General features: G+C 37.0%; 4 protein-coding genes across 6 annotated transcripts; 1 reads left to right on the top strand and 3 right to left on the bottom strand.

Moving 5' to 3' along the window:
* LOC18792907 (F-box protein At1g78280) lies at window positions 1,314–10,671 on the top strand. 3 transcript variants are annotated; one of them, XM_007226964.2, is made up of 16 exons: window positions 1,314–1,683; window positions 1,958–2,068; window positions 2,169–2,224; window positions 2,372–2,514; window positions 3,498–3,695; window positions 3,793–3,992; window positions 4,560–4,659; window positions 4,756–5,340; window positions 5,741–5,863; window positions 7,499–7,579; window positions 7,656–7,978; window positions 8,104–8,361; window positions 8,989–9,073; window positions 9,172–9,397; window positions 9,668–9,836; window positions 10,280–10,671. In XM_007226964.2, exons 1-16 carry the CDS (start codon window positions 1,535–1,537, stop codon window positions 10,476–10,478), a joined length of 3,006 nt encoding a protein of 1,001 aa, XP_007227026.1. In that variant the 5' UTR covers window positions 1,314–1,534; the 3' UTR covers window positions 10,479–10,671. The 3 variants fall into 3 exon arrangements, with proteins under 3 accessions (XP_007227026.1, XP_020420111.1, XP_020420117.1); XM_020564522.1 differs by having other exon boundaries at window positions 1,315–1,683; window positions 3,498–3,720; window positions 3,872–3,992; XM_020564528.1 differs by lacking the exons at window positions 1,314–1,683; window positions 1,958–2,068; window positions 2,169–2,224; window positions 2,372–2,514 and having other exon boundaries at window positions 3,550–3,720.
* On the bottom strand, window positions 12,735–14,995 carry LOC18793369 (40S ribosomal protein S6). Its single transcript, XM_007227488.2, has 6 exons — window positions 14,876–14,995; window positions 14,729–14,793; window positions 14,215–14,272; window positions 14,023–14,131; window positions 13,641–13,913; window positions 12,735–13,167 (listed from the first exon to the last, which is right to left on the bottom strand). Exons 1-6 carry the CDS (start codon window positions 14,879–14,881, stop codon window positions 12,929–12,931), a joined length of 750 nt encoding a protein of 249 aa, XP_007227550.1. The 5' UTR covers window positions 14,882–14,995; the 3' UTR covers window positions 12,735–12,928.
* Window positions 20,141–21,706, bottom strand: LOC18793885 (annexin D5). Its single transcript, XM_007222884.2, has one exon. It carries the CDS (start codon window positions 21,447–21,449, stop codon window positions 20,496–20,498), a length of 954 nt encoding a protein of 317 aa, XP_007222946.1. The 5' UTR covers window positions 21,450–21,706; the 3' UTR covers window positions 20,141–20,495.
* Window positions 22,831–25,809, bottom strand: LOC18789413 (serine/threonine-protein kinase SAPK2). Its single transcript, XM_007222438.2, has 9 exons — window positions 25,227–25,809; window positions 25,018–25,092; window positions 24,498–24,599; window positions 24,231–24,284; window positions 24,031–24,123; window positions 23,859–23,948; window positions 23,668–23,772; window positions 23,451–23,549; window positions 22,831–23,267 (listed from the first exon to the last, which is right to left on the bottom strand). The coding sequence occupies exons 1-9, from the start codon at window positions 25,344–25,346 to the stop codon at window positions 22,989–22,991; spliced, it is 1,017 nt and encodes a 338-aa protein (XP_007222500.1). The 5' UTR covers window positions 25,347–25,809; the 3' UTR covers window positions 22,831–22,988.

Below are 26,149 nucleotides of genomic sequence, written 5' to 3' on the forward strand. Positions count from 1 at the left end.
GAAGTCTTCAAATCAATCTGTCAGCCCAAATTTGTTTGAGTCCTCGAATTGAACCCGAGTGTCTTTGGGTCAGAATTGATGGGTTTTGTTCTTCGTATGAATGAGAGGACATGTTTTTTTTTTTCTTGGGGTTAGAGATGACAGGAACTGCTCAGCAAATGAAAACTGGACAGAGTCTTGAATGGGGTAGGTCCATGGAAGAATTTATCGTGAAACTGGCCTGGTTTTTCCTTTAGTTGTCTCACGAAAGAGGATGAGACAAGTTATACCTTTGTCACATAAGAAGGCAACACGTCACGCACCATATTAGCTTTACAAAAATGTTACAAATTTGATGTTGTTAGATAGTTCGGAGATGAAAATGTTGATGTGGCAAGACAAGTAAAAATATCATATTTTTTAGTCTATCAAAATGACCAATGATATTATATTCGAACTCTCGAAAGAAAATATTTTCAATTGCTTAAGTTAAATTAAACAATTCAAGATCTGAAAGGGGACTTTATTTATTTTATTTTATTTTTGCGAAAGAAGAACTCATTGATAACAATTAAGAGGATACAACCATGTCATCGTTTACAATTGATTCCAGCCAAAAGGGAACCTCTTCAATCTAAGTTACCATAGTATTACAATTAAGAGCATGCTTTGCTAGAAAATGAGCTACTTGGTTACCCCCTCTTGGCCTAAAAGAGATAATAACATCTTCAAAGTGTTGCAGACTCCTCTTAATATCATCAATAAGATGCCCATCTGATGCCTATGACTCTTCCTCGTCCTTCTTTACATCATTTACCACCCCTTGTGAATCAGATTCAATTAAAATGGAAGAAAAGCCAGCATCTCGATCAAATTTCATCTCGAAAAGAAACGTCATGATCTCCGCATGTTTAAAGGAGGTGGCACTTGCAAGAGGAAGGGCCATAGCCGCTATCACTTCCCCTTTGTCATTTCTAACAACAGCGCCAATTCCACCCACACCTGTTTCGGGAATAAAAGTAGCGTCAACATTCAGTTTATATTTACTAGCTGAAGGAGGAGACCATTTGGTTGGTTTCTCTACAATTAATTTAGGTTCCCCTTTTACAAGACTTCCATATTCACCAGCCAAGTAATGGGCTCTGAAAGGGGACTTTTTAATCATCCCTTTAATTTATTTGCTAAGGTTGTAAATGTACGAAGATAATTAATGAGAATAGAGAAAAATAATTTTCGGAATTTTTTCAAGAGGGAAATTAGCACAAAAATTTCAAGAAGAAGGAAGAGAATAATAGCTGCTATATTCGCGCTTTTCTTTAACACACCGTATAGGGCGAATATTTGGTCCACCTCTCCACCCAAAAAACCCAAAAAAAAAGGAAAATTCGAAATAGCGTTGAAATTCCGCGTACACGGAAACACGTTACATCGACGCGGCAAATCCGATTGCAAAAACCCAAAGCCCCCGCCTCTCCCTCTCTCTCTTCTCTTCTTTTCTTGCAGTTGCATACTCACAATTTCACAACATACAGCTTTCTGTCAAAGTTCAATTGCAATGGAGAATTCTGAAGCCCATGCGTTGGGTCTCAGAGATCGCAGGCCGGATGCTCTCGGAAACTTCCGAGCCCTCCCTGACGACCTCATCTGTGACATCTTGGAATACCTGACCCCTCGCGACGTTGCTCGTCTCGCTTCCGTTAGCAGGTTTTTCAATCCACCGCCTTTGTTTTTTTTTTCTCTTTAGCTCTCCCTTTTCCCATTTGAATTTTGAATTTTGGGATTTCGATACGTGTTTCTACGTGAAATGTTGGTGGTCTGATTCAAAGTTAGCATTTTGGTCATTGGTTCAATTGCAGAATCTTATGGAGATGCTCTTAAATTTAGATTTTAGTTTTGGATTAAATTTCATTTTTTCCATACACGGCCAAAGATTTCATTTTTCCTGTTACTTATGTATTTGCCGCTCTTTGGTATGCAGTGTGATGTACATACTATGCAATGAAGAGCCGCTTTGGATGAGTATATGCCTTAGCAGACTAGATGGTCCACTTCAGTATAAAGGTTCCTGGAAAAAGACGGCACTGCATTTGTATGTATCAGAGTATAAATTATGCTTTTTTTTTTTTGCTTTCTATCTCTACATTAAGTTTTTGGAATTTGAGACCACGGTTTTTTATTTTTGAATGCAGAGAGCATGTACCATATGAATGTGATGAGGCTTGCAGAAAACCACTTAATTTTGATGGTAATTGATATCGTGTATTTTGAATAGAGCTCACCTTCTGGAGGCTCTTGTTATTTTATGATGGTGCAAAATCTTCTTTGAGTATATTCATTTATTTATTTATTTCCCCACTGAAGGTTTTAGTTATTGCCTATCCACTTGCTGCAGGATTCAACTCGTTGTTCTTGTACAGAAGATTTTACAGGTGCCATACCACATTAGATAGTTTTTCTTTTGACGATGGGAATGTGGAAAGAAAGAAAAACCCCACTTTGGAAGAGTTTTCTCGTGACTATGATGGGAGGAAACCGGTATGGTGATGATGATTCATTTTTTAATTAACACAGTGGGAGTAAGATTTCCATCTTCCTCCCATTGATTATATGCAGACACAATCTTCTGTTAAATTAAGGTTTTACATTAGAGAGAAGGATGCTCTTTCATTGGGCCCGCTTGGACATATAGGAGTTGGATCATGACCCACAAATGTGTTTTAAGTTTTTAGAGATTGATGACATATCACAGAACAAATCAAAGATAGTTCTTTTCCAATTTCAGGAATGTTTTTTTTCATATCTTCACCACTGCCACCACTCAATTAACCCTTTTCCACAACATACCGCCCCTGCTGCTAATTCAACCACAACACACCCTCCATTACCATCCCCTCGGCATGATCACCAGTAACGCAGCACCAACATTAGCACCTTTCTGTTACCATCCCATCGGCATCATTACCAGTAACACTTTACTAAACACAACCCCATCTGTCACTATTCACTACCACAGCCTGCCACGTTTGTTGGAAAAGGAACCAATAAACCCCCTTTAATCCTTAAATCACCAGCACCTTTATGCCCGCTTCGGCCATGCTTCTGATTTCACAGCTTCAAATTTCCGCACTCCCCCAATGACCTAAAGTTTACTACCAAGCTTTCATCTCCAATTTTGCAAATTCTAGCATGTCGTGACTAGCTATTTGTTTTCCCAAAGCAGTTTTAAACTACAGATAGAACCGAAAAGTTTCACATTTTGATTGTAGTCACCATTTGACTAGTGTTCTCTATGGTATTTATTTTATTCTGGGAGAAAAAAAGGGGAACAGGAGATGAAAACCTGGGGTTTTATCAAATTTGACCTTTCCATATGCCAAAATTTGACTTAGTAGAAGTTCTTGTACTATTGAGAATTTTTAGTTGCAAATCGGTAATCAAGATTAGTGTGCAGTTATGCTTGCACATACGGACTGGTGGTTTTTGTTATTCACATAGTTTGCTGCCAAAAAATTAACCAGGTTTTACTCACTGGATTGGCTGATGCTTGGCCTGCAAGGTGTACATGGACATTTGACCAGTTATTGCAGAATTATGGAGATATAGCTTTCAAGATTTCGCAAAGGAGTGCACGCAAAGTCTCAATGAAATTCAAAGATTATGTTGCATACTTGAAGATTCAGCATGATGAGGATCCCCTGTATATTTTCGATCACAAGGTGCTCAGTGGGTCTGTGTGTCTCTGTGAGTACATATTTGTATGATTTTTCTTTTTATTCTTATGATGTGCAATGTAACTTTTTTAAAAAAAAGCAGTTTGGAGAGGTTGTTCCGGCCCTGTTGAAAGATTACAGTATACCTGATCTATTTCAAGAGGACTTTTTTGATGTTTTAGATAGAGAGAAGCGACCTCCATTTAGATGGCTCATTATTGGGCCACAGAGGTCTGGTGCCTCTTGGCATGTTGATCCGGCTCTTACCAGTGCCTGGAATACGCTACTAGTCGGACGTAAGAGGTAAAGTTCTTTTTTTTTTTCCTCAAAAACTCATGTAGTTAAGAATATGATGCTGTTAATGGAATCCATTCTATGATTTAGTTAAGAGGTACAGCTTATGCTTGTGCTAGTTGAGGACCTGGGGTTGATAAAACTGTTGCATTTTATGAAATTACTATGTTTGTTCTGCTGCTGTTTCTAAATTTTGTACCAATTATAGTCTCATTTGTGCTCCTTTGTAGTCCAGGTTGGATTTGGTTTACTGATCTTTTCTTTATTCTTTTTGTCTTCCCAACTCCTCCCAAGTTCTCCTTAATCTGATCGTTAATGGATAGGTCCTGATCTTATGCCTAAAGCATGAGGATACTGCTGACCAAGAAAGACTTAGGAATATCATCAAAATATTCATCTAATGCATTCCATAAACCACATACTTTCTGCCCTCATGATTATTCCACCATACATCATTTCCCTTTTGTTGAATTGGCTGAATAATGTTGTTCTCATCTTTTTTGTTTTCTTTTTTGGGACTGTTTGCAATTAAATAATTGAAGTCTAGGAGGTAACCCAGCTATTATGTTTGTGAAGGTGGGCCCTGTATCCTCCAGGAAAGGTACCTCTAGGTGTCACAGTACATGTAAACGAAGAAGATGGTGATGTCAATATTGAAACTCCATCTTCACTGCAGGTATTTTTTTTTCAGATAATTCCAATCCCCTGATTTTTCATATTTTCTATTGTGAGTGTTAAGTTGTTATTATTGGTTCCTTTTCTTGTGTTTCAGTGGTGGCTAGATTTTTATCCACTTCTTGCTGATGAAGACAAGCCAATAGAGTGTACCCAACTGCCAGGGGAAACAATTTTCGTTCCAAGTGGATGGTGGCACTGCGTCCTAAATCTGGAACCAAGTATTGCTGTTACTCAGAACTTTGTCAATCCCAAAAACTTTGAGTTTGTGTGTTTGGATATGACACCTGGGTATCGTCATAAGGGAGTTTGCCGTGCTGGATTACTTGCACATGAAAAAGGCAATTATGAGGATGCCACAGATAATATACTATATGATAGAGATGATTCTAGTTTCTCAGATCTGACTAGGAAAGAGAAAAGAGTCAGAACTCTCGAACCTGTAGAAAATCAAAGAAGTGGAAGTATGAGGAATGGTGCCTATAATGACCATAATTTACAACAAAAAAGTTACCAGGGTTTTTCTTATGATGTCAATTTCTTAGCCATGTATCTGGACAAAGAGAGAGATCACTACAACTCTCCTTGGAGCTCAGGCAATTGCATAGGGCAACGAGAAATGAGGGAATGGTTATTTAAGCTTTGGTTGGGAAAACCAGGAATGAGAGACTTAATCTGGAAGGTACTTCTACTTCTTAACCTATTCTTTTTGCTTGCCAAATTGGCTTTTATATATATTAATGAAGAGGTTACAGGTGACATATATTTAAGAGAGTTAAGAGTATTTGCTTTATCCTAGAAGACAGATAAGGACTTTCTTGCCCAGGTTTTAATGTGTAAAATGGTAGATCCTTTCCCAATGACGTCTACCTTTGAGGGATGCCCCTCCACATTCCATAACTACCGTGTTTACGTGCGCATGTACAACTATAGTAAACATCTTCATGTTTGAAAGATTTGTCCGATGTTTTGTCTCTTATGGGCTTCTTGTTTTCAGTTGAATTTTTTGAAAGGTGAACCTCCAGTTTCTTTTCTTTTGCTTTTTACTTGCATTGTGATGATTTTTTTGCTCTGAATGTCAGGGAGCTTGTCTTGCACTAAATGCGGAGAGATGGTTAGAATGCCTCACAGAAGTTTGTGCATACCATAATTTGCCTTCTCCAACAGAAGATGAAAGGCTTCCTGTTGGCACGGGCAGCAATCCTGTAAGTTAAAGTTTATTGTATAGAATCTGTGGCAAATTTCTGAATATATGTGATGTTGTACAGCCCGTAGGTATTAGATTACGCACTCAAACAATAGAACAGAGAAGAATATAAGAGACCGAGGAGAAGAAATAGATATAAAAAAGACGAGATAAAGGACAGAAACAGTAGAACAAAGAAGAATATCGGAGATCGAGGAGAAGAAATATAGATCGAAGGGACGGAATCAGAGAGTTCTAGGAAAAGGTTTACTCAACATTCAAATCTGAATTTTAAAGAACTACATGGGGGTATTTATAGCAAACTAAAACCTAGACATAATAGGATAAAAATCCCTTGCTTAAACAGAAATCCTAACCCAAATAAAATAGGAAACTTAAAACTAGAAATCTGGAAAAGTAGAAATCCTACTAGAATTTGGAAAACTAGACTCTGATACCAATTGATGTAGTACAGCCCATAGGTATTGATTAAGCACTCAAACAGTAGAACAAAGAAGAATATCGGAGATCGAGGAGAAGAAATATAGATCGAAGGGACGAAATCAGAGAGTTCTAGGAAAAGGTTTACTCAACATTCAAATCTGAATTTTAAAGAACTACATGGGGGTATTTATAGCAAACTAAAACCTAGACATAATAGGATAAAAATCCCTTGCTTAAATAGAAATCCTAACCCAAATAAAATAGGAAACTTAAAACTAGAAATCTGGAAAAGTAGAAATCCTACTAGAATTTGGAAAACTGGAGAATCTAGGAAACTAATAAATTTAGGTCCTACGCTTCCTGCATCAATATGTCTGCTGATGTTTCCATTTCAGGAGTGAACATACTGCCTTTTATTACTTTTTTTAGTGTCTTGGACTCATAATTTAACTTTGTTAAGGCTCACCAATGCCAGGGCATTCTATATTAATTTTTTAAGATAATGATATTAATTTTTTGAAACAAGCGAGATATTGTTAAAGCATTACATCTATGTACAATGCGTGGATAAGGAATCCATACTTGAATTACTAGGAGCAAGAACAACAAGAAAATCTAACAAAGGAAGGTAATGAATACCACTGAATCTGCCAGATCAACTTAGCTGTGGGTGGTGGTGACGTATAATTTAAAGGAAGGTTCAGGATTGGATCAGTAGCTATGTTCCAAATCAAGCTCTGACCAAATGACTTGGATTATGATCTACCAAGCTTGAAGGCTGACTTATCTCCTTGAAGTAGTCAGTTTCTGTTATATTTTATAAGAGATAAGAGTGAGGACACCAGTGAGTAGTCATTTCCTGAGAAAATAATCAGTTAACATTAGGCCCACAGAGCATATTAAAATCGTCATGGGCCACCATAGAACGAGGTTTATTACCTAGAAGTATTATAAATGTTAATAATTCCCCTTGAAAATTACCATTAGGGTGAACAGCTGAGGGGATGATAGATTATGAGGGAGGACCTTTCTATTCTTATTTTTCTTGATTCATTAGAGCTTAATTTTTTGAGTTAATATGTTTAGCTTCAGGGCATTTCATGAAAAAAGATGTATGTTATGAGTATTTTGGCAATAGATGATTCTGTCCAGCCCGAGAGTGAAATTTTGTTAAGATTCTCTCCTAATGGCTCTTAATCATTTCCAACAGGTTTATCTCTTGACCAACTATGTAGTCAAAATTTTTGTTGAGGAAGGGCTGGAAACCTCGCTTTATGGTTTAGGCACTGAGGTATTATCTTTCTTTTTAATTCTTTTCTTTGCAGGATTTTTTTACACATATCTAATATTTTTGTGCGCATTTACAGCTTGAATTTCACAATCTCCTATGCAACTTCAACTCCCCTCTGAAAAATCACATACCTGATGTTTTGGCAAGTGGGATCATTTATCTTGAACATGGAATTTATAGAATTGTACCTTGGGATGGCAACAGAGTTCCTGATGTGATTGCTAAGTGCAATATTATTCCTGAGAAGTTCAAATCAGATGTTTTTCCTTTTGGTGTATGGAGTAAGAAACAATTTGAATGCAGAAAAGCATTATATGAACCCATCAGTGCGACTAAAGGCACACGGATATGGCCATATCTTATAACAAAACGGTGCAAAGGGAAAATATATGCAGAGTTGTAAGTGTAGTGCATATGTTCCTTCTTTTAGTTCAAGTGCTGCTCAAGATTTTTCCTTTTAGACTCGTTAGAGGTAATATTGGCATAGCTCCTTAATTGGCCTTGTTTTGTTTCGAACTTTGCAGAAGAGATACCATGCCATTTGAAGACACACTGAACTTAGCATCCTTTCTGGGAGAGCAGCTCTGTAACCTCCATCTCCTGCCCCTTCCACCTCTCAGCATCTCAAATGTCTCAGATGTTGAACAGGAAATAGATCTGCCCTTGACTAACGGTTGTATGGAGGCTGTTCCTGATAAACCAGAAATTCCAGCTGAATGGAATATTTTCATCAGAACTCTAATCAGGAAGAAGAAGGATCTCTCAGGTCGCTTGAGTAAATGGTATTTCCTTACCTATCACAAGAACTCTCCTTTGTTAGATTTCATAACTTGTTTAATTTATAGTCCTGTTGACAATATTTTATTATATTCCTAATTTTAGAGTTATAAGCTGACCTTCTTGGAAAGTTATGATGAGGTCATGCTGTGTTTATGATAGACACAGATTGTTACACAGCAAACCCCTCAGTAGCATCTATACTTGAGTAAGCGCAAGGTGTTTTCAACCAAATTTATTTCACTTTCGGGTGAACATACTGTGCTAAACACATATCTGTTATATTTCTTATGTAGTTTACCAATGTTTATATGTTTCAACCATATTTATATTTCTTATACATATGCCACGTTTTTTTTTTTCTTCATGTTTGTGCTGCTATTGGTATCAATGCTTGTATTTTTGTATTTTTGTGCTCCTGTTTGTATGTTTGATGTCCTGTGGTGTTGCAGAACTGGGTTTTCTTAAAACTGATATATTCTATTGAATCTTCTATTCTTTGGTACATGTGCTGGTGGTCAAATATATTATGAGTGCAATCTGAGCTCCAACTATGGATATCCTTAATGTTTTAAACTTGGTAACAGAGTATTAAAGGGACAGCTCTTAAGTATCTCAATTTCACTGTGCAGGGGAGATCCAATTCCTAGCACACTAATAGAGAAAGTCAATGAATACATCCCAGATGATTTTTACAAGTTGCTTTACATATTTGAGGTTTCTACCACATCCCACCCTTTTAGCAAACATGTCAAGATCAATTTCTCTTAGATTTTTAATGTGATTTTTAACATGTTGACCATCTATGGTTTCAGGATGAAAATGGCTTAAACAAAGTCGGTAAACTTTGTTCCTGGATACACTCGGATATCATGGATGACAATGTTCACATGGAACCATGTGGTGTTCATTCTTGCTTGATTGGGAACACCAACGGCACTGACCTGGTAAATAATGGTTTGGTGAATGTCAATGGCTGCAGTGCAGGGAGTAAATCATGGCGTCCTAACCACATTCTTGATTTCAGCGATCTTTCTATAGGTTGGTATTTATTATTGAATAGTGTTCCATGTGTTGCTATTACTTGCATAATCGTATTCGTATTTGGATAATTTGTCTTTTGCTATTTGGGAATGCAGGCTATTTTCATCATGTCTTTGTTTATAGTCAGTATGTCTATTCAATTGGAACAAAGTAGGGCTGTAAATCAGCTCGATACATTTCAAGTTCGAGTGGTTTCATTTTGGCTTTCTAATATCATGTTCGCTCATATGTACTGTTGTCAGGTTGATTCTTTTATTTCTTTTGCAGGTGACCCCATTTATGATTTGATACCCATATACTTGGATATATTTAGAGGTGATCGCTCTCTCCTTGAGCAATTTTTAAAAAGCTATAAACTTCCTCTAGTGAGAGGAGTGTCACAGAATGAGTCTGTTAAGGGTGGCGATAAGTTTGGACGGCTTTCCTACCATGCCATGTAAGTAATAATTCCTATAGATGCTTGCTTATGACATTTTCACAATTTAGTTGGCAGTTGGTCAGTTAATGTTCTTCATTTACATCGGGATAATTTAGACATTTTATGTGGTATACATTACGTTATCCATGCGCTATCCAAACTATGGAAAAATTCAGCAACAATGGTATGCAGCAGATTTTGGATTAAGGCAAGGTAACAATAACACTAGTCTTGGAATTCTGACACAGCCAACTGATTCTTTACTGTGTCGCTCTGGTCTTGGTGCCTGAGATGGGTCCTGACTCTTGACATGGGAAAAATTATAGATTAAGTCTATCATTTGTTTCAAAAGGAAGCTAATGGTTACTTTGCTGTTTATGTTTTAACAACTTTGGTATGAACCGTTGCCCGAACCATGAGAGTGGGTGTTTGATTAGTTTTGGATGGATTCATTTCTGCAGGTGCTACTGTATTTTGCATGACGACAACGTCTTGGGAGCTATTTTTAGTCTCTGGGACGAACTCAAGACGGCGAAGACATGGGAAGAAGTTGAGCAGGTAGTATGGGAAGAGTTGAATAATTACAAAGGTTTCCCTGGATCATCTTCATCTTCTGCATTTCTCTCTTCGTTGGAGCCTAAAACTTCCACAATATTATAGCACTTTTGGGAGCAGACATTCTTCATTGTGTAACATGATTATTTTTCGCAGCATTGACTGTTGCTAACTTATTGTCTTGTCACTTCATAAGGTCAAAAGTTTCAGGAAACTTTACTTATTTAAATAGATTTTAATCAATTTATATTTTGGAAAATGATCATACCAATATTAAAATTGGGATACTATTTGCCTCCTTACCTATAATGTGATACTTCTCCTTCATGCGTATCATAGTTTAACACATGCAAAAATAATTCATTTATAACACATAAGGAAAAAGTTATGCACACATGTCACACTATTATTGATAAGAATATAAAAACTCTTACTTACCTCATAAGGAGGGAAGTATTTTTCATAAATTTGTTGATACTAATAGGCCTTCTAACCTGCCCAATCCGACATTGCAACCAGTTCAACATCTATTGTTTGAGTAAATTTAACAAGTACAGGATCAAGTGCATACACGTTAAACCTAGTCTGTCGGTGTATTTAAGCCAATTTATTAACCATATCTTTGTCGAGCAAAAATCATTCAGAAAATAATTTGAAGTTCATCAGGATTCAGGGCTGCAAGCGAGAAATTACACAAGTGGTACATTCATACCACATATGATACTTCAATTTAAATATTGCCATATATCTATTTTAAAACCGAAATTAAATATTTGTTTGCAGCTGGACTTATATTATGAAATAAAATTTGTAGAAATTAAAAAAAAAAAAAAAAATGTTCTTAACCACCGCCCCTCCCCTAAAACCCCACTGCGTTCCATGGATGCCATCCCTCTCTCTTCCTCTTCCTCTTCCTCCCCGTCTCTTTTCCTCTTCACCATTGCCACCGGCGTCCAAACTCTCATCTTCCTTAATTCCCCTTTCTCTGAAATTGATCATGACAACCTTTGCCATCATCATACTATCTCCAAACCCAGATCCAATACTGTAACTCCTTGGTAACAATTACTTCAATCAATACAATACAACAATGCTCTCAAAGGGTCTCTCTGTTTTGCATTTACTCTAACATTTCCCAACCATTAACACAAACACCAACGCTTCCACTATTCCATTTCATCATCATCATCATCATCATAATCATCATAATCATCAATACTAGTTTTCTCTACCTCTCTTTAAACTCCATTACCTACAATTACTAAAGGGTTAAAAAGGAAAAGGAAAAAGGAAGAGGAAGGGAGATGTGTGGCAGTCATGTCAGGTAGTTTGGAGATGGGTGATGGCATGTTTTTGGGATTAGAGGTGTTGGGTTCGGGGTTGCCGTTGAGAATTCTCTTTTTCTTTTTCCTTTTTCTTAAGTTTTTTAATTTTCTAATTTTATTTCATAAGATAAAAATTAAGAAATAAATCCAGCTGTAAAAAAAAAAGTTTAATTTCTATTTTAAAGTAGATACGTGGCAATATTTGAATGAGAGTATCACATACTAACGTGTACATCCGTATTATTCTATAATTTATCACTCTGACGTGTACATCCGTACATCGCTGCAAGCCACCGAAGCGCGTTGGTTTTGACCTTTACTTCGGGCCTCCTGCATAGTAAGCTTGGAGGAACTAACCGTTGCTAGGGGTGTATACAAGAGCCAAGCCGAATATCAGTGTTCAAGATTGATTTGATTACTAATTTAGGATAGTTTCTACTATCATTTATATATATATATATATATATATAAAATAAAAAAATCAATCGAGTTTTGACTTGAGTTGGCTTGGTTTTTTTATGAGTTCACCTTGAACAACCTACAAAGTCATTTGAAAAATACATTTTCCACACAAATTTCAAAAACGAAAATACAAACATGATATTTAAGAACGGTGTAGAGTCGATATAAACTTCAAAATTGGATAGAATTGCATTAAATAATTTTTAAATAAGAAAATTTGTTCCGAGCACACTTCGTTTAAATAAGCAGCTTATGACAAGTTAAACATACAATCTCAAACTAGAGAACCTTAACCCAAGAGAAGAGAATCGACCTAGGATACCCTCGAGCTACAAGCCCCTTGGATACCCTTGAGCTACAATGCAGCCAACAATTATCAGTTCTACTGAAACTATGTTGAGGATTCGGGTCAAGGTGGGTTATTGAGATGCTCTCACTGCCACTCAGAATTCGAATGAGGATATTAGAGCATGTCGAGTACAAGAACTCTCAATTTGTGGACTGAATTCAAGGTTTAAGGTAACAAGCATCTGAGCTTAACTAGCATGAAATCTTAAGGGAAAACATCCAATAATTAAGGCTCTTGAATGGAAAGCTCCAATATATTAATCAAAAGGGAAAAGCTTTCATAGTGAAAAATCCAATAACTCAACAGCAATAGAGAAAGCACTTTAAGCAGTCATTAGGTACCACAAAAACTGAAAAACCATACGAAGATAATGCAGTAACATCCATACTTTAACCAAAACTCAATGACTTAGCACACATCTATGCTGCAATAGATGGCTTTGAGGCAGCAGAGAGCCTGGACCTCTTCTTGGCTAAACTCTCACTTCGTCGATCCCTTTGTTCCTTCAATCTTGAGGCAAGGAGTTTCTGGTACTCAGCAGCCTCAGACTTGGCCTTTGCAACCCTCTTCTTCTTGTCTGCAATTCTTGCCCGCTTCCTTTGCAGGGTCAGTGGGGTGACAAGTCTCTGAATCTTGGGAGCTTTACTCACCTTCTTGCCTGCCAACAACACAAAACCAACAAGCTTAGTAAACCAGCAAACAGAACCAATCTGACATTACATTACAATACAAAGCAAATGGATAACACTTTAAAAGTCCTAACTGTTATCTGTTTTATTCACTTTGCGGAGATTTTCAATAAAACATCAGTTACTCAAAAAGCATTCCAACAAAGGTTTTCGAACATAAGAAAGTCAAACAATTCATCAAGTTTTGGAAAAAAAAAAAACAATTCATCAAGTTGATACATTAAAAGTGCATCAGCATATTATATCACTTAACAAGGATTTGGACAAGTTCTGTTCCCTCCAGCACATGGACCTTGTTATGTAACCCTGGAGAGGAACCTTGTCTATAAGATGGAACATGTTGTTCCATCAAGGTGGCTCTACCATCTAAAAATCCAAAGCCGCAAAATGTGACAATCCCAGTACACGTGAATACCAAATGATATCAATTAAGAAACCTTACCAGTCTTTGATGTAAATGATCTTCGGTATGTGTTGACATACTTCCGAACATCATCAACCTTTGAGAGATTGAAGAGTTTACGGATCTTAGAAGCCCTCTTGGGACCTCTCATCCTAGGTTTCTCAGTGTCAGTCAATCCAGGAAGGTCACTTTCACCCTTCTTCACAATCACCAAGTTCAAAACAGAAAGGTCAGGGCTGACAATGCAACCACGGACAGACTTTCTCCTCCTCTCACCATTCCTCCTTCCATAACCACGGAAGCAAGGGGTTCCTGGAAAAAAAATATTTAAAAGGTTTGTTAAGATGCAGGAAAGCAAGCTTCTACAAACTTCGGTCATGAATGCAAAAAATACAGATAAAACACGAGGGTCACTCAGAACCTCTGTGTAGCAAGAGGCGAACACGGCCGGGGGTCAACACTCCCTGCTTCATTGGAAACCCTTGCTTGTCACATCCTCCCATAATCTTGAAGACATATCCCTTAAATTCCTGTTCACAAGTAAAAGTCATTAACAGAACTTGTAAATCAAAGAAGGGTTAGGCAAATGAAAAAGAAAAGTCAAGTTGTATACCTCTCCAAGAGCATCGCCGCTGACCTCCTGGGAGATTCTCTTGTCAAAAAATGCTCGCCTACAGTCACAACACGAGGAAAAAATCAACTCTTTGCGCAAGGAAAATGGCTAATAAACTGAAAGTATCTAGAAAACTGCTAGTTCAAAATATACGAGACTAAATCTACATAGAATATGAATTACAATGCTAATACTCAACTGAATATAAGAGCCTAACGTTCTAAGCGAACTTATTCTTAATAAAATGATAATTTTCGAGAATGCCAGCAAAACACAAAACAAACCTAACAACCAGCTGTTTGGTTTAAAATCCAAGAGCCTAATGATCAAATTAAGCTGACGGTCCAACATAAGCATCCGAAATGCAAAGCTAGCATTCAAGTAATACCAACTAAACATTCAAAACATTCTTAATCTTGAAACAAGAGCTACAGATAAATAATTTCATGATAACAATTGCAAAAGATGAAAGCCAATGACATTTCAAGCAAACCCAAGTCAATAAGGACGTTACAGTTTGTGGTCATCGTCGATTTCGAGCTTCTTCTGGCAACCAGTGGTGGGGTTGGCGATGTTGAACTGCAAAGAAAGATTAAGACAGTGAGACCCAAGAAGACAGAAACAGAGAGAAAGCGGAGAAAGGAAGTCATGGAGGCAAAACCTTCATCTTGGCTCTCAGATGCGAGCAGAGGCGCTGCGGCTGCGACTGAGAGAGAATGAAGATGTGAGGAAACTATGCTCTCTGATTAGGGTTTTGAATGGCCTGAAAGGGCTCTTATATTTGGGGTTGGGGGTTTATTGTGGGTAGTTTGGTACGAATTTTTGGAGGGAGGCCCAAGCCCAAGCCATGACTGCTCATTGAGTTGGGTTCACGGTTCACCTCCTTTGAAGGTTCAAAGCCCAGTAAGTGATACTATAAAACTTTAGGTGGATATTTTTTGTTTGTTTTTATTTAGTGGGGAGATTTTTTAAGTTACCTTGCGTACGAACCAGGAAATTTGAGATTATTAACAGGGCATTTCAAAATCATAGAAATTAATGTTTTAAAAATTGTGAAATTCCTTGTTTGGCAAACCTAAAATATAATGACACATAAATAATTAACCATTCATCTATAAATCAAGTTGTGGTATTAATGGGGTATTACTTGGATTGACTCAAGCTTTTGTGTGCTTTTAAGTGATCATGAGTTCAAGTCCCCATGATATGTGTGTGTGAGTTTCTATCATTCCCCTTCCTAACTTTGGCAACAACAAAAAATCAAGTGGTGGTAATGGGTGGTAATATCATGTGTGATGTTAATAATGAGGTTGCTAATGGTAAGGTGGTGGCGGTCATGGTGGTTGAGTGGTGGTGGGGTGGTGGCGATGACAATGGAGTGAGGATGATTTTGGTGGTCATGACAAGGTGACAGTATAAGTGGTGGTGATAATGACACCAACGGTGGTAGTAGAAATAGTCATGGTGGTGATGGACACGACAAGGTGGTAGTGGCGGTGGCAACAGTAATGGCAATAACGATGATGGTTAGATAGCAGTAGTGATGGTCATGACCACTGGCAGAACCACTATGTGGGTTGTGGTGGGGTTGTAGCCGAGATGTGTTTTTGGGGAAGAAAAAAAATTCAAACCTATATAGCTTAATATATATTAACCTAAAAATAAATAAATAAACACAATTTCATACATTGCCAACACCAATATGCATAGTCAGAGGTCTTCTACGTTTGTAGTTGCTATCAAAGACGGTTCCATATTCGTATTTGCAACAAAGACTGTCCCAACACCAATAAGCATAGTAGGGGTTAAAGTCATTATTAGCCCTAACTGTCCAATTTTAATCTTTTGCATTGATTTGTCTCCAACAAACAAGCATTATTGTAAATGAAAATCACCTTTTAGCTAATAATATGGCTATAATTCAGTTTTTTCTTGTGTGTGCAACTATCGTAATTTATATGATTTCATGTATACTTTTATTTATAGAAAAATTATAGAAACTACAAGTACCCCAAAAAAAAAAAATAATTAAATTTTAAGCTAAATAACTTTAGTTAACCCTCCCATTAAAAAATTAAAATAAAAAGATTTGTTGTTTATAAAAACATGAAAAACAAAAATGGTATGTTAGGCCATCTCAAAACCACAATGTTAAAAGCCAAATATAAGGTTTTTAGCCCGAAACCCATCTTTAATCCATGTATTGCGTGGGGCTAAAACCTTATTTGGGCAATAAGTTGGGCTAAATTTGCCTGATCTTTGGCCTGGACCGGAAACAGTGGAGCCCATGGAGAGAGAAAAATGCAACCGATGTGTACCTATTGTTGGAGCGGGCCCCGCTTGACGCAACCGTGGATGCGGAAAGAAGAAGTAGATGTTCGTTTTTTTTTCTTTCTTCAATTTTCCCTAACAGTAACATCATCCAAAGGCCCAAAAAAATCCATATAGATTTCAATGGAAAAAATATATCATACGGTCAAAATAATATTTTAATTAATCTAAATTTGATCTAACCCCAAAACTCATTCTAAATTCTATAAATAACAATCCATTTATTAAATAATCACCAAATTCAGTTTTGTAACCTTTTCACTTTCTTTGATGTTGAATATGGCCCCCAAAATCATTAAGTGGTGTTAATTGGAAACCACAAGAATATGAGGCATCATGCAAAGGGTGTGGGTATGTATCTTTGAAGATGGGGTATTATCAACCAAATGACACCTTTGGGTATCGTATTTACTAGAAGTTTTTGGAGAATAATCCGGGTAATATTTGGATCGGAGCCTCGAACACGGGAAGCCATTGCTTCTCGATTCAAGGTCATCATCCAACAATATTCTCTTTGGAAGACATGTTTGATTAAGGCTATTGCAAACCCTACAAGTGGGTCCAATTTAAGTGACTTGGTTAGTATTCAACTTTTAAAGTTCATATTGTGATTTTATTTTTATGTTGTAACTTATCACTTCTATTGTATAGCATTCCCACGTGAACTAATTGTAAGAAGGATAATGAAATTGAAGGAAATTGTGTTATTGGTTGGATAATAACTCTACTTAAATACACAAGGTAATGAAGTTGGAAAAAGAAGATGAGAAGAAATCAGGATAAGATGCAAAGAGATAAGAAGTAGGGTAAACAAAGACTCCCACCCAGTAAAATGGAAAGATGACAAAACGAGATTACCTACATGTCTAATCATAATTGAATGAAGATAGGAAAAAATAGGAAAATATGAGGGAAACCAATGAAGAGAGATGGACAAGAGATAGCATTATTGAAAGAAGACAACAGGAGATGGAAATTCATTACACACATAGGTGGTTGGAATTTTTGTGAGTATTTCAAGCTACAAAAAGAAATTTCATTACTTAATTATGTTGAATATTTTGTGCGTTTTTTCCCCTTTAAAATTGAAATTATTTTGTGTATCTATATATATAAAGCAAAAGGCAGAGAATGGTGAAACATTTAAAATACCAGAAAATGCCCTTAGTTAATGCAAACATTAAGAATTAAAATTATTAATTAAATGAGGATAATATAGTAAATTCACAATTTTTCTTATTAAAAAAATTAAAATTAAAAGAAAATTCAGATAATGGATCCTATTTTTATGGAACACAAGTATCCATTATCTTTTTTAATTCTAAAATAAATTTTAATTTAAAAAAAAAAAACCTCTCGCATGCGCGGAAGCGCGTGCAAAAAGGCTAGTATATATAAAGCAAAAGGCAGAGAATGGTGAAACATTCAAAATACCAGAAAATATCCTTAGTTAATGCAAACATTAAGAACTAAACTTATTAATTAAATGAGGATAATATAGTAAATTCACGCTTTTTATAAAAAATTAAAATTAAATAAAAAATAATGAATCCTATTTTTATGGAACACTTTTTGATTCTAAATTTTTTTTAAAACTTTTTTAAAAAAATGCCTCTCGCAAGCGCGGAAGCGCGTGCAGAGAGGCTAGTTTATTATATAATACGAACTTTGCAGTTATGAATTTATTATATTATATAAGTGTTAGTATCTTATTTGATTGGGATTTAATTTTGTGTTATTTGGTGTGGTCTTATAATTGCTTTCAATATCATTTTCATGTCGTTGGCATTTAAAGATTTGAATCCAAAAATCATTTATGAGTTTTGTTTGACCAATTATTGTATTCAATTGCTATATTGATTTTTGTCAATTATAGCTATTAAGTTGTAAAAAAGGGGCATACCTTTTAATGTGTTTTATTATAATGGTACAATGCCTTAAGAGACAACCAATTATAAAAAGCCTTAGGCTAGTTGGATGAAAGGAGGAGCAACATTGGAGCAGCATGTTTCGAGCAACCTTTCTTCATTTTTCTTCCAACATTTTTTGAGTGTGTATCTTTGTCTTCCAATTTCTTTTAGCTTTTCTTAAAGGAAAAATTTGAGTTGTTCACCCGATCCAAGTATTACTTGTGTATGCTTATGAGGGTTAAGATTGTTGTATCCTGGAGGATAGGATGCCATACAACCTTGCTACAAAGAGACATTGTCTCTAAGGGGCGAAATCTACTTTTAAGGACAGTGAATGACACGCCTTAACTTAAAGTTATTATTCTACCCAAGCCTGAATGGAGAAGGATTTTCCATACCCTAAAAGATAAGTATTTTATTGTAATTTCTTTGATTTTATTTAATATACTATATCTGTCACATTCCGGGATTGGCTCTGCCGTAGCACGATATTGTCCGCTTTGGATCTCCCTCTCTACCCTCACGATTTTGTTTCTGGGAACTCACGAGCAACTTCTCAGTGGGCCCCCCTTAAGGCCCCGACGTCCTCTTCGGCACACTTGCATCACACGGCAGAGTGGCTCTGATACCAAATTGTCACATTCCGGGATCGGCTCCGTCGTAGCACGATATTGTCCGCTTTGAGCACCCCTCTCTGCCCTCACGGTTTTGTTTCTGGGAGCTCACGAGCAACTTCCCAGTGGGTCACCTATCTTGGGATTACTCTAGCCCCCAACTCGCTTAACTTCGGAGTTCTCATGACTCCGAAGCCAGTGAGCTCCCAAAAGGCATCGTGCTAGATGGAAGCGGACATGTACATATAAGATACATCATCCCCTCTCCATTGATCGATGTGGAATGTTACACTATCAATGTAAATTATAATGTTCTAATATTATTTCATATGATATTTTGCAAGAAAGTAGCATCCATCATCAAAATTTTCCAACATAGGTTGGCCCATGTGTGGAAGGGATTGAATTGGTTTAATTTAAAAATGTTATCATGCGTAACTAAGAATTTGGTAAATTTTGTTTTTGGTTTTTTCAAATCTATTCCTATTCATTAAAATTATTCTACAATTTGTTTTAGATGTGTTACGTTTGTACATCTGTTTTTTTTCTTCCTAATTTTAGTAGATAAAGCATATTGTGAATTTTTTTTTTTATGTTGTAATTTATCTATATATGTAAAGCAAAATGCAGAGAATTGTGAAACATTCAAAATACCAAAAAATACTCTTGGTTAATTTAAATATTAAAAATTGAAATTATTAATTTAATAAGGATAATATGGTAAATTCACATTTTTTTCATATTAAAAAAATTAAAATTAAAAACAAAATCAGATAATAAATCATATTTTTATAAAACATAACTACCATATTATCTTTACTCTAAAAATAAAATAAAAAATAAAAAAATAAAACTAATTGGCACATGCGCGAGCATATGCCAAAGGACTAGTTGCTATTATTGTATAGCCTACTCACGTGAACTCGTTGTAAGAAGGAGATTGTGGGTTTGGTTGGATACATTATCAAACAGCTGGTCTGCCCCCTTACAGAAAACTCAGGTGGTAGGTGGTAAGCCTTCAAAGCCTCATACGTGGCTCTGCCACTGTTAAACCGCGGTGATATTGTTGGGTAAGAAATAAAATTGACCCCCACTACCATGGGTGGTCGGTGTCAATTTTGGTTCACAATCTTTTTTTACATATCATTGCACAACTTCAAACCTACAAATGCAAAGCAACGTTGGGAAATTTATGGAGCTCTCTACACAATCTTTCAGGCATGAAACAGTAAGCATTTCAAACAAAGGAACAACAACTTGCTGCTCATGCCATAGTTTCTGATCATGCTCCACACATCTACCTTCCCCAATTTCAAGGTTCTGAAAATGACTAAAAAAGAGTCATAGCTAAAAAAACACAGAATTTAAAACCTACAATCTTACCCAGAAAAGCCCCTTACATGCCCAGCAACTATTCATATTTGGCCTAATGATTGGGGCCTAAAAGAGCCAGAAGAAAGGCCCTGTAATTCCCAGATGTCTCTGAATGAACAGCATCATTCAAAGTCTTGCCATACTTCTTCCTGTACTCTGCCTTTATGAACTGCAAATCAATCTCAGCCCTTGAAACAATCACCCTCAAAAGAGTACTGTCATCTGTGCCCAAACCCTTCATAGCCTTGTGCAGAACCTTGGCAAAATACATCCCAGGATGCTCAGCGCAGCGCAAAATGGTCAAAAGGGCATGCTCAAAATACCCAGAAGTCTCCTTCTTCACAGCCTTCTCCAGTGAACTCCCATACATGCTATGGTAAGCAGCACTCACAGCAGCCAAATGGGCGCTGCTCCTCCCACTGAAAATCTGTACGAAGGTCTTCTCATCCGTCCCCAACCTCTTCTCCCCTGCCTTGAACAGAGCCTTGGCGTCGTACTCCACCGTCGCTCTGTCAACTTCTAGACCCTCATACCTCGGCGTCCCAACATAAGCAAGCAGCAAATTTTTGTGATCCCCAGAAGCCTGAAACCCGATATCGTGCTCCAGATAAACCCCAAAAGTTGCAAAGTAGATGTTCTTGAATTGCAGGATCTGAGATGGGGTTCTTGAGCAGATGACTTCGGTGGCTGCTTTGAGATCAACAACAGCTTCTCCGCCCAGAGCCTGCCTGATTATGGTGGCGTCTCTCGTTGCTGGGTCGTGCATCCAGAGCAAGACCGATTTCTTGGTGTTTCCGCTGAGCTCTGAGGAGAGGCGCTTGCTGAGCTCCTCATGGTACATGGTTTTGTACTCTTGCTTGAGGTAGGCTCGCTGCGTTGCGTCTCTGTGGGCGAGGATGTTGATGACGGTGGTCGTGTCGCAGCCAAACCCTTTGAAGGCGCGGTGGAGTTGGATTGCATCGTCCCTGGGAGAAGAAAGCACTGGTGGAATGATCACAGAGGCCATTGTTGTTCTGCAACTAAAATTGATGGGGAATCAGATGAAACCAAGAAGAAGGAAGTGCAGAGCTTTGGAAGTTTTTGAATTGAATGGCTAGAGAGAGAGGCAGTTGTGAAATTCAAGATCGACACGAAAACTGAACACCTACACCACCAAATAAAGGGGCGTTTTTAAATAATTGGTAAATTGAAGGAGTTGGAGGATAAGACTGAAATTAGAAACCAATGGCAAGTCAAGACAATCGACTTTATTATATTTATTGTTACCGGCCATTGAGGGTCCCCGACATTGTGATGGCATTTGAATTTTGCATCCAAAGCGATTCGTGTTGCATGAGTTTTCCCTTGAAAGTACCCTTGACTAAAAAAAAAAACAAAAAACAAAAAGTTTTCCCTCCTCAAATTCACTCACACGTTAGAAGTTGATTACGTGAAAAGAGAGATATACACATAAAAACAATAAAATCGAAACAAGAAAGGGCATTCATCTCGGTTCGTGTTGCTGAAGTTAAGTTTACCTGAAGTTTACCCTGTGTTGCGGTTGGAAGTTTTTTAGGCATGCCATTTGGGGTCCTATAGCCTATAGGGCAGGCCACACCAACCAATTGGATTAAAAGGTGTTGTTAGCTTCACCCTGTTGATAATGGTACGGTTTGGGCTAATATTAAAACTAAAAACGCGGAGGAATTTTCTTTTGACCAGCCTTTTGGTTTTCAAAAGGAGAAGAAAGCTTATATTTCATCAACGAATGAAGGTCCATTGACACCTTTTGATCACCCGAATATCCCTTCCTAAAAGCTATGGCCATTAGTGGTTGCGAATGTATTTATCCCTAAATCGAAGTTCAAAGTTCGAATCCCCTTTTAAGCATATATGTAAATAAAAACCATGCATTAGAGTGTAGAATATACCTAATGAAATGAGCTTCGATGGGTGCTAGCACGAATCACAATCTCTTCAGCTACCGAATTGAACTTTCGTGCACGTACCGAAGGCTGAAGGGGATGGTGATTGTTCTTAAGCAGAGTGTTTAGAGAGTTTTTTTTTGGGTATAGGGAAGGAGGAGCACAAAATTTGGCTGATGGAAAGCTTTCTCAGGGTGGCCTAATGCTATCCTTCTCCTCTTTATATTACAGGTCTTTTGGTATAGAGGAGGAGCACCGCGTAGTTTTAAATCCAATCCGTGTTATAATTTGACTGAATTCATAACCGATACACAATAATTTTCCATTATTAGGTTTAAAATGGTTGAGTTGGGTTCCACCAACAACAATGTGCACGGATCAGGGGTTCAGATTTGATCTGACATTGTAGTTATTAACACAACAGAGTAGAAGATACGACCGTTTTAAACAATCCCCACACCATCATTTTCTGATTGTCTTTATGATTTGAACCGAAAGAAATAATATTATGCTTTATTTAGAGTTAAAGACAATACAAAATGATACATTTATTCAGGGCCACGTATCAGACCAATTCAAAAGAAGGAGCCTCACAAGAATCCAATACTCATAACTTCACAAGTAGAATTTGTATTCACATTTTAATTACTCATATTTGGCAATACAAAATCACCACTTGTTCCAATATCTTCAGCATCCAAATCATCAAGTTCCATGCTGCTGCTTCCGATGAGAGGCTTACGAGCTGCATTTGGTACCCCGACTGGTTTTCTTGCCTCCTGTATTATGGACTGGACTTCTTCAATGCTTTGGGATGGATTATTAACATCATGGGTCTGCCAGCTTCCTCCTTCCATCATTTCCATAGGTAAGTTCTTTAGAAACCAAGGGTGGCTTTTAATTTCTGGGATTGTTATTCTCTGCAAACAGATATAATCAGAGACCACAATGAGAAAGCTAAACTGAACCTATAAATCTCAACATGAAATGTGCATCCAAAATTTGCAATAAAGTGGTGGTATTGATTGATTGATTAAGTTAAACCTGTGGTGGTGAAGTCTAGATATCTAGTAGTTTCAGCACCAAAATAAAAAATGCATTACCTTTTTGGGGTCTGCTACAAATATATGAGATAAGAGATGTCTACATTCGATGGAAACTCGGACATTATCTGGAATTGAGTACTGTACGCTAAGTATCCGCTGCCATAAGACATATAGCATGTTAACTATAACTCAAAAAAGAATTAGAAAGTTTTTATATATGCACTGTTTCATTTCTGTTCCATTTTATTGATGAAAAGTTTGTTGTGCCACTAACCCCAATTGTTTTTCTAAAGTTTCGAGGGTCTTGAGGATCTTCAAAGGGATATGCTCCAACTATCATCACATATAAGGTCACTCCACAAGACCAAACGTCTGCAATCTATAACCTCTAAGATAAGATACAAAAGATGCTTAAAGCAATAACAAACAACAGTGTCAATGAAAAGTCAAAAGATTTGGACTTACCTGTCCATCATATTTGCTTTTAGATAGGACCTCTGGTGCTATATAAGCTGGTGTTCCTACAGTAGATTTTGGCTGAGAATGCAATACTGACTACAGACAAAGTGAAGGAATTAATTACTCAAAGTCTTGTTAACCCAAATCCTTAATGTGGATCCGTAGGTTTGTGGATTACCTTTGAGTATCCGAAATCACATATTTTTACACGGGGTGCTGTGCTGCCATCTAAGAGTGTGTTTTCAAGCTTAAGGTCTCTATGACAGATTTGCTGCCACAAATGAATTATTTCCTCACTACAACTGATGCTACCAAAGATCCCGACAGAAAGATATAGCAGCATACAACACATTATTAGAAGAGTGCCAAATTTCATACCATTGAATGACAATAACTAACTCCTGATATCAACTGCTGGAAGAAAAACCTTGCCTGATGCAAAAGAACAACAAATTTGCAACAATAACAAAAAAGAGTTTCAGGAAAAGAACTAAAAAAGATGCACCTCTTTAACAATTGAAAGTAAAAGAAAAATTGGAGCCGCAGGGAAAAGAAAAAGAAAATCTATATGATTCCATTTTCACGGGTCATTTCTAAATTACAAATGATACCATAAAATTCTCTACCCCTCCAAAGTTACTTTACCTCATCCTCACTAAATCTGCCAGCATTGCATATTCTCCCAAAGAGCTCTCCCCCTGCCGCATACTCCATTACTATGGCTAGATGAGTTGGTGTCAAAAGGACCTGCAAGAAAGAGACCCCAATACTCTTAAACGAAAACCTATTTATCGGAAATAGGCCTTTGTAAAGACTATTTTCACTTCACATTAACAAAGACTGACAGCAAGTAGAGTCCATGTTTTTAACAAAGATACTTTAACAACACTTTTAATAAGTCCTACCAATTTAAGCACACTAAAGGCATGATTTTAGCTGTTCTGTCTTCAACCCAACCTCAACAGATACTTAGGCAATGCTTATGCAAAGTTGATTGAGAACACGTTATCAGTATCTCTCAAGGGACCACGACAAAAGATAAGAACAATCAGCTTATGTATAAAGACATGCTATATGTTTATGGAAAATTCATTCTCAAATTGAAAACTGAAAACTGCAAAATTCATTTATGGATATCAAGTCCACATAATTCATGATCACTGACCTCTTTGAATCGAACAATATTGGGATGCTTCAATGATCTGTGGTTCATGATTTCCCTTTGCACATGTTCATCTATCTGTATCACCAAAGAAATGGGAAAACAACCCAATACCCAGATAAAATTCGAAGAACCAAAAAAAAAAAAAATTACAAAAAGAGAATTCACAAAAATAAAAGGAAGATAAAAGAGGTTTAGGAGATGAACCAAACCTTGTGGCCTCTCTCAATGAACTTAACAGCAAAGAGCTCTCTGGTCAACTTATCTCTGACCAGCCTGGCCACCCCAAAATTCCCAAACCCAATATCTTTCATAATCTCATACCTCTCCATACTAGACCAATTAATTTCCAAAGCTCACAACAGCAATGAACACAAATTCAAACAGAGCTGACAACCAGATCATGAAACAGCAGCAGCAACATGCACATCCAAGTTCCCAGTGAAAAGGGTTGCAGAGGGCTTTGCACCACCAACAAAGATCTTGGGAGGACAAGTGGAAAAAAGGGTTGGTGTGAAAGATATCATTAAAAAGTCTTCACAAAGGCAGCTGAGGGTGAGAGGCCACAAACTCAAATAGTCTTTGACGGCATGCAGTGAAAGTAAAAAATGGAATTTGGGTTTTTTTTTTTTTTTTTTTTCCCCGTGAAGATTGGAAGTAAATTATGTCAAGCGAAAGTTCAGAAATTTTTCGTATTAATTTGTTTCAGAGATGAAGATTTCATGACCCAAAAGAGGAAAGGAGAAAGATTTTACAGATAACGGTAAAAGGCCAAATGACAGTTACAGTGATCCGTATTTTGCAAAAACCATGTTTTATGCGCTTGTATTACTCCAACAGTCAAGTCAAGCCCACGTTTCTGGGCCACTGCGGCCACGCCCACTGTAAGGCGCAGCGTAAGCATGCAGCTGCTTGCTTTTTCCAAAAATGGGTTTATTAAATTTTGCACAAAATTTTATATATTTCATACAAAAAGAAACAAGAGAAAGTTTTGTTTTTTTTTTTTTCTCTCTCTTTGGGTGAAAACAAGATAAAGTATTTGCAAGTTATGTGACACAAACTACTATTTTGAATTCGCTATGATGGGTGTCTATTTTTTTAAAGTGGTTTTTAACAATTGTTTTTAATTTTTTTT

The sequence above is a fragment of the Prunus persica genome, chromosome G1 (genome assembly GCF_000346465.2).
Source record: "Prunus persica cultivar Lovell chromosome G1, Prunus_persica_NCBIv2, whole genome shotgun sequence".
Classification (NCBI taxonomy): domain Eukaryota; kingdom Viridiplantae; phylum Streptophyta; class Magnoliopsida; order Rosales; family Rosaceae; genus Prunus; species Prunus persica.

Coding starts and splice junctions, on each gene's coding strand:
- LOC18792907 (XM_007226964.2), top strand. CDS start 1,535: ATGGAGAATTCTGAAGCCCATGCGTTGGGTCTCAGAGATCGCAGGCCG. Junction 5,341..5,740: donor TGAGAGACTTAATCTGGAAG/GTACTTCTACTT, acceptor TCTGAATGTCAG/GGAGCTTGTCTTGCACTAAA. Junction 9,398..9,667: donor TTTCAGCGATCTTTCTATAG/GTTGGTATTTAT, acceptor TTTCTTTTGCAG/GTGACCCCATTTATGATTTG.
- LOC18793369 (XM_007227488.2), bottom strand. Junction 13,914..14,022: donor TCGCCTCTTGCTACACAGAG/GTTCTGAGTGAC, acceptor TTTTTTTTCCAG/GAACCCCTTGCTTCCGTGGT. Junction 13,168..13,640: donor ATCATTTACATCAAAGACTG/GTAAGGTTTCTT, acceptor TGTTGTTGGCAG/GCAAGAAGGTGAGTAAAGCT.
- LOC18793885 (XM_007222884.2), bottom strand. CDS start 21,449: ATGGCCTCTGTGATCATTCCACCAGTGCTTTCTTCTCCCAGGGACGAT.
- LOC18789413 (XM_007222438.2), bottom strand. CDS start 25,346: ATGGAGAGGTATGAGATTATGAAAGATATTGGGTTTGGGAATTTTGGG. Junction 23,949..24,030: donor GTGATTTCGGATACTCAAAG/GTAATCCACAAA, acceptor CTTTGTCTGTAG/TCAGTATTGCATTCTCAGCC. Junction 23,268..23,450: donor TTGTAGCAGACCCCAAAAAG/GTAATGCATTTT, acceptor ATCTGTTTGCAG/AGAATAACAATCCCAGAAAT.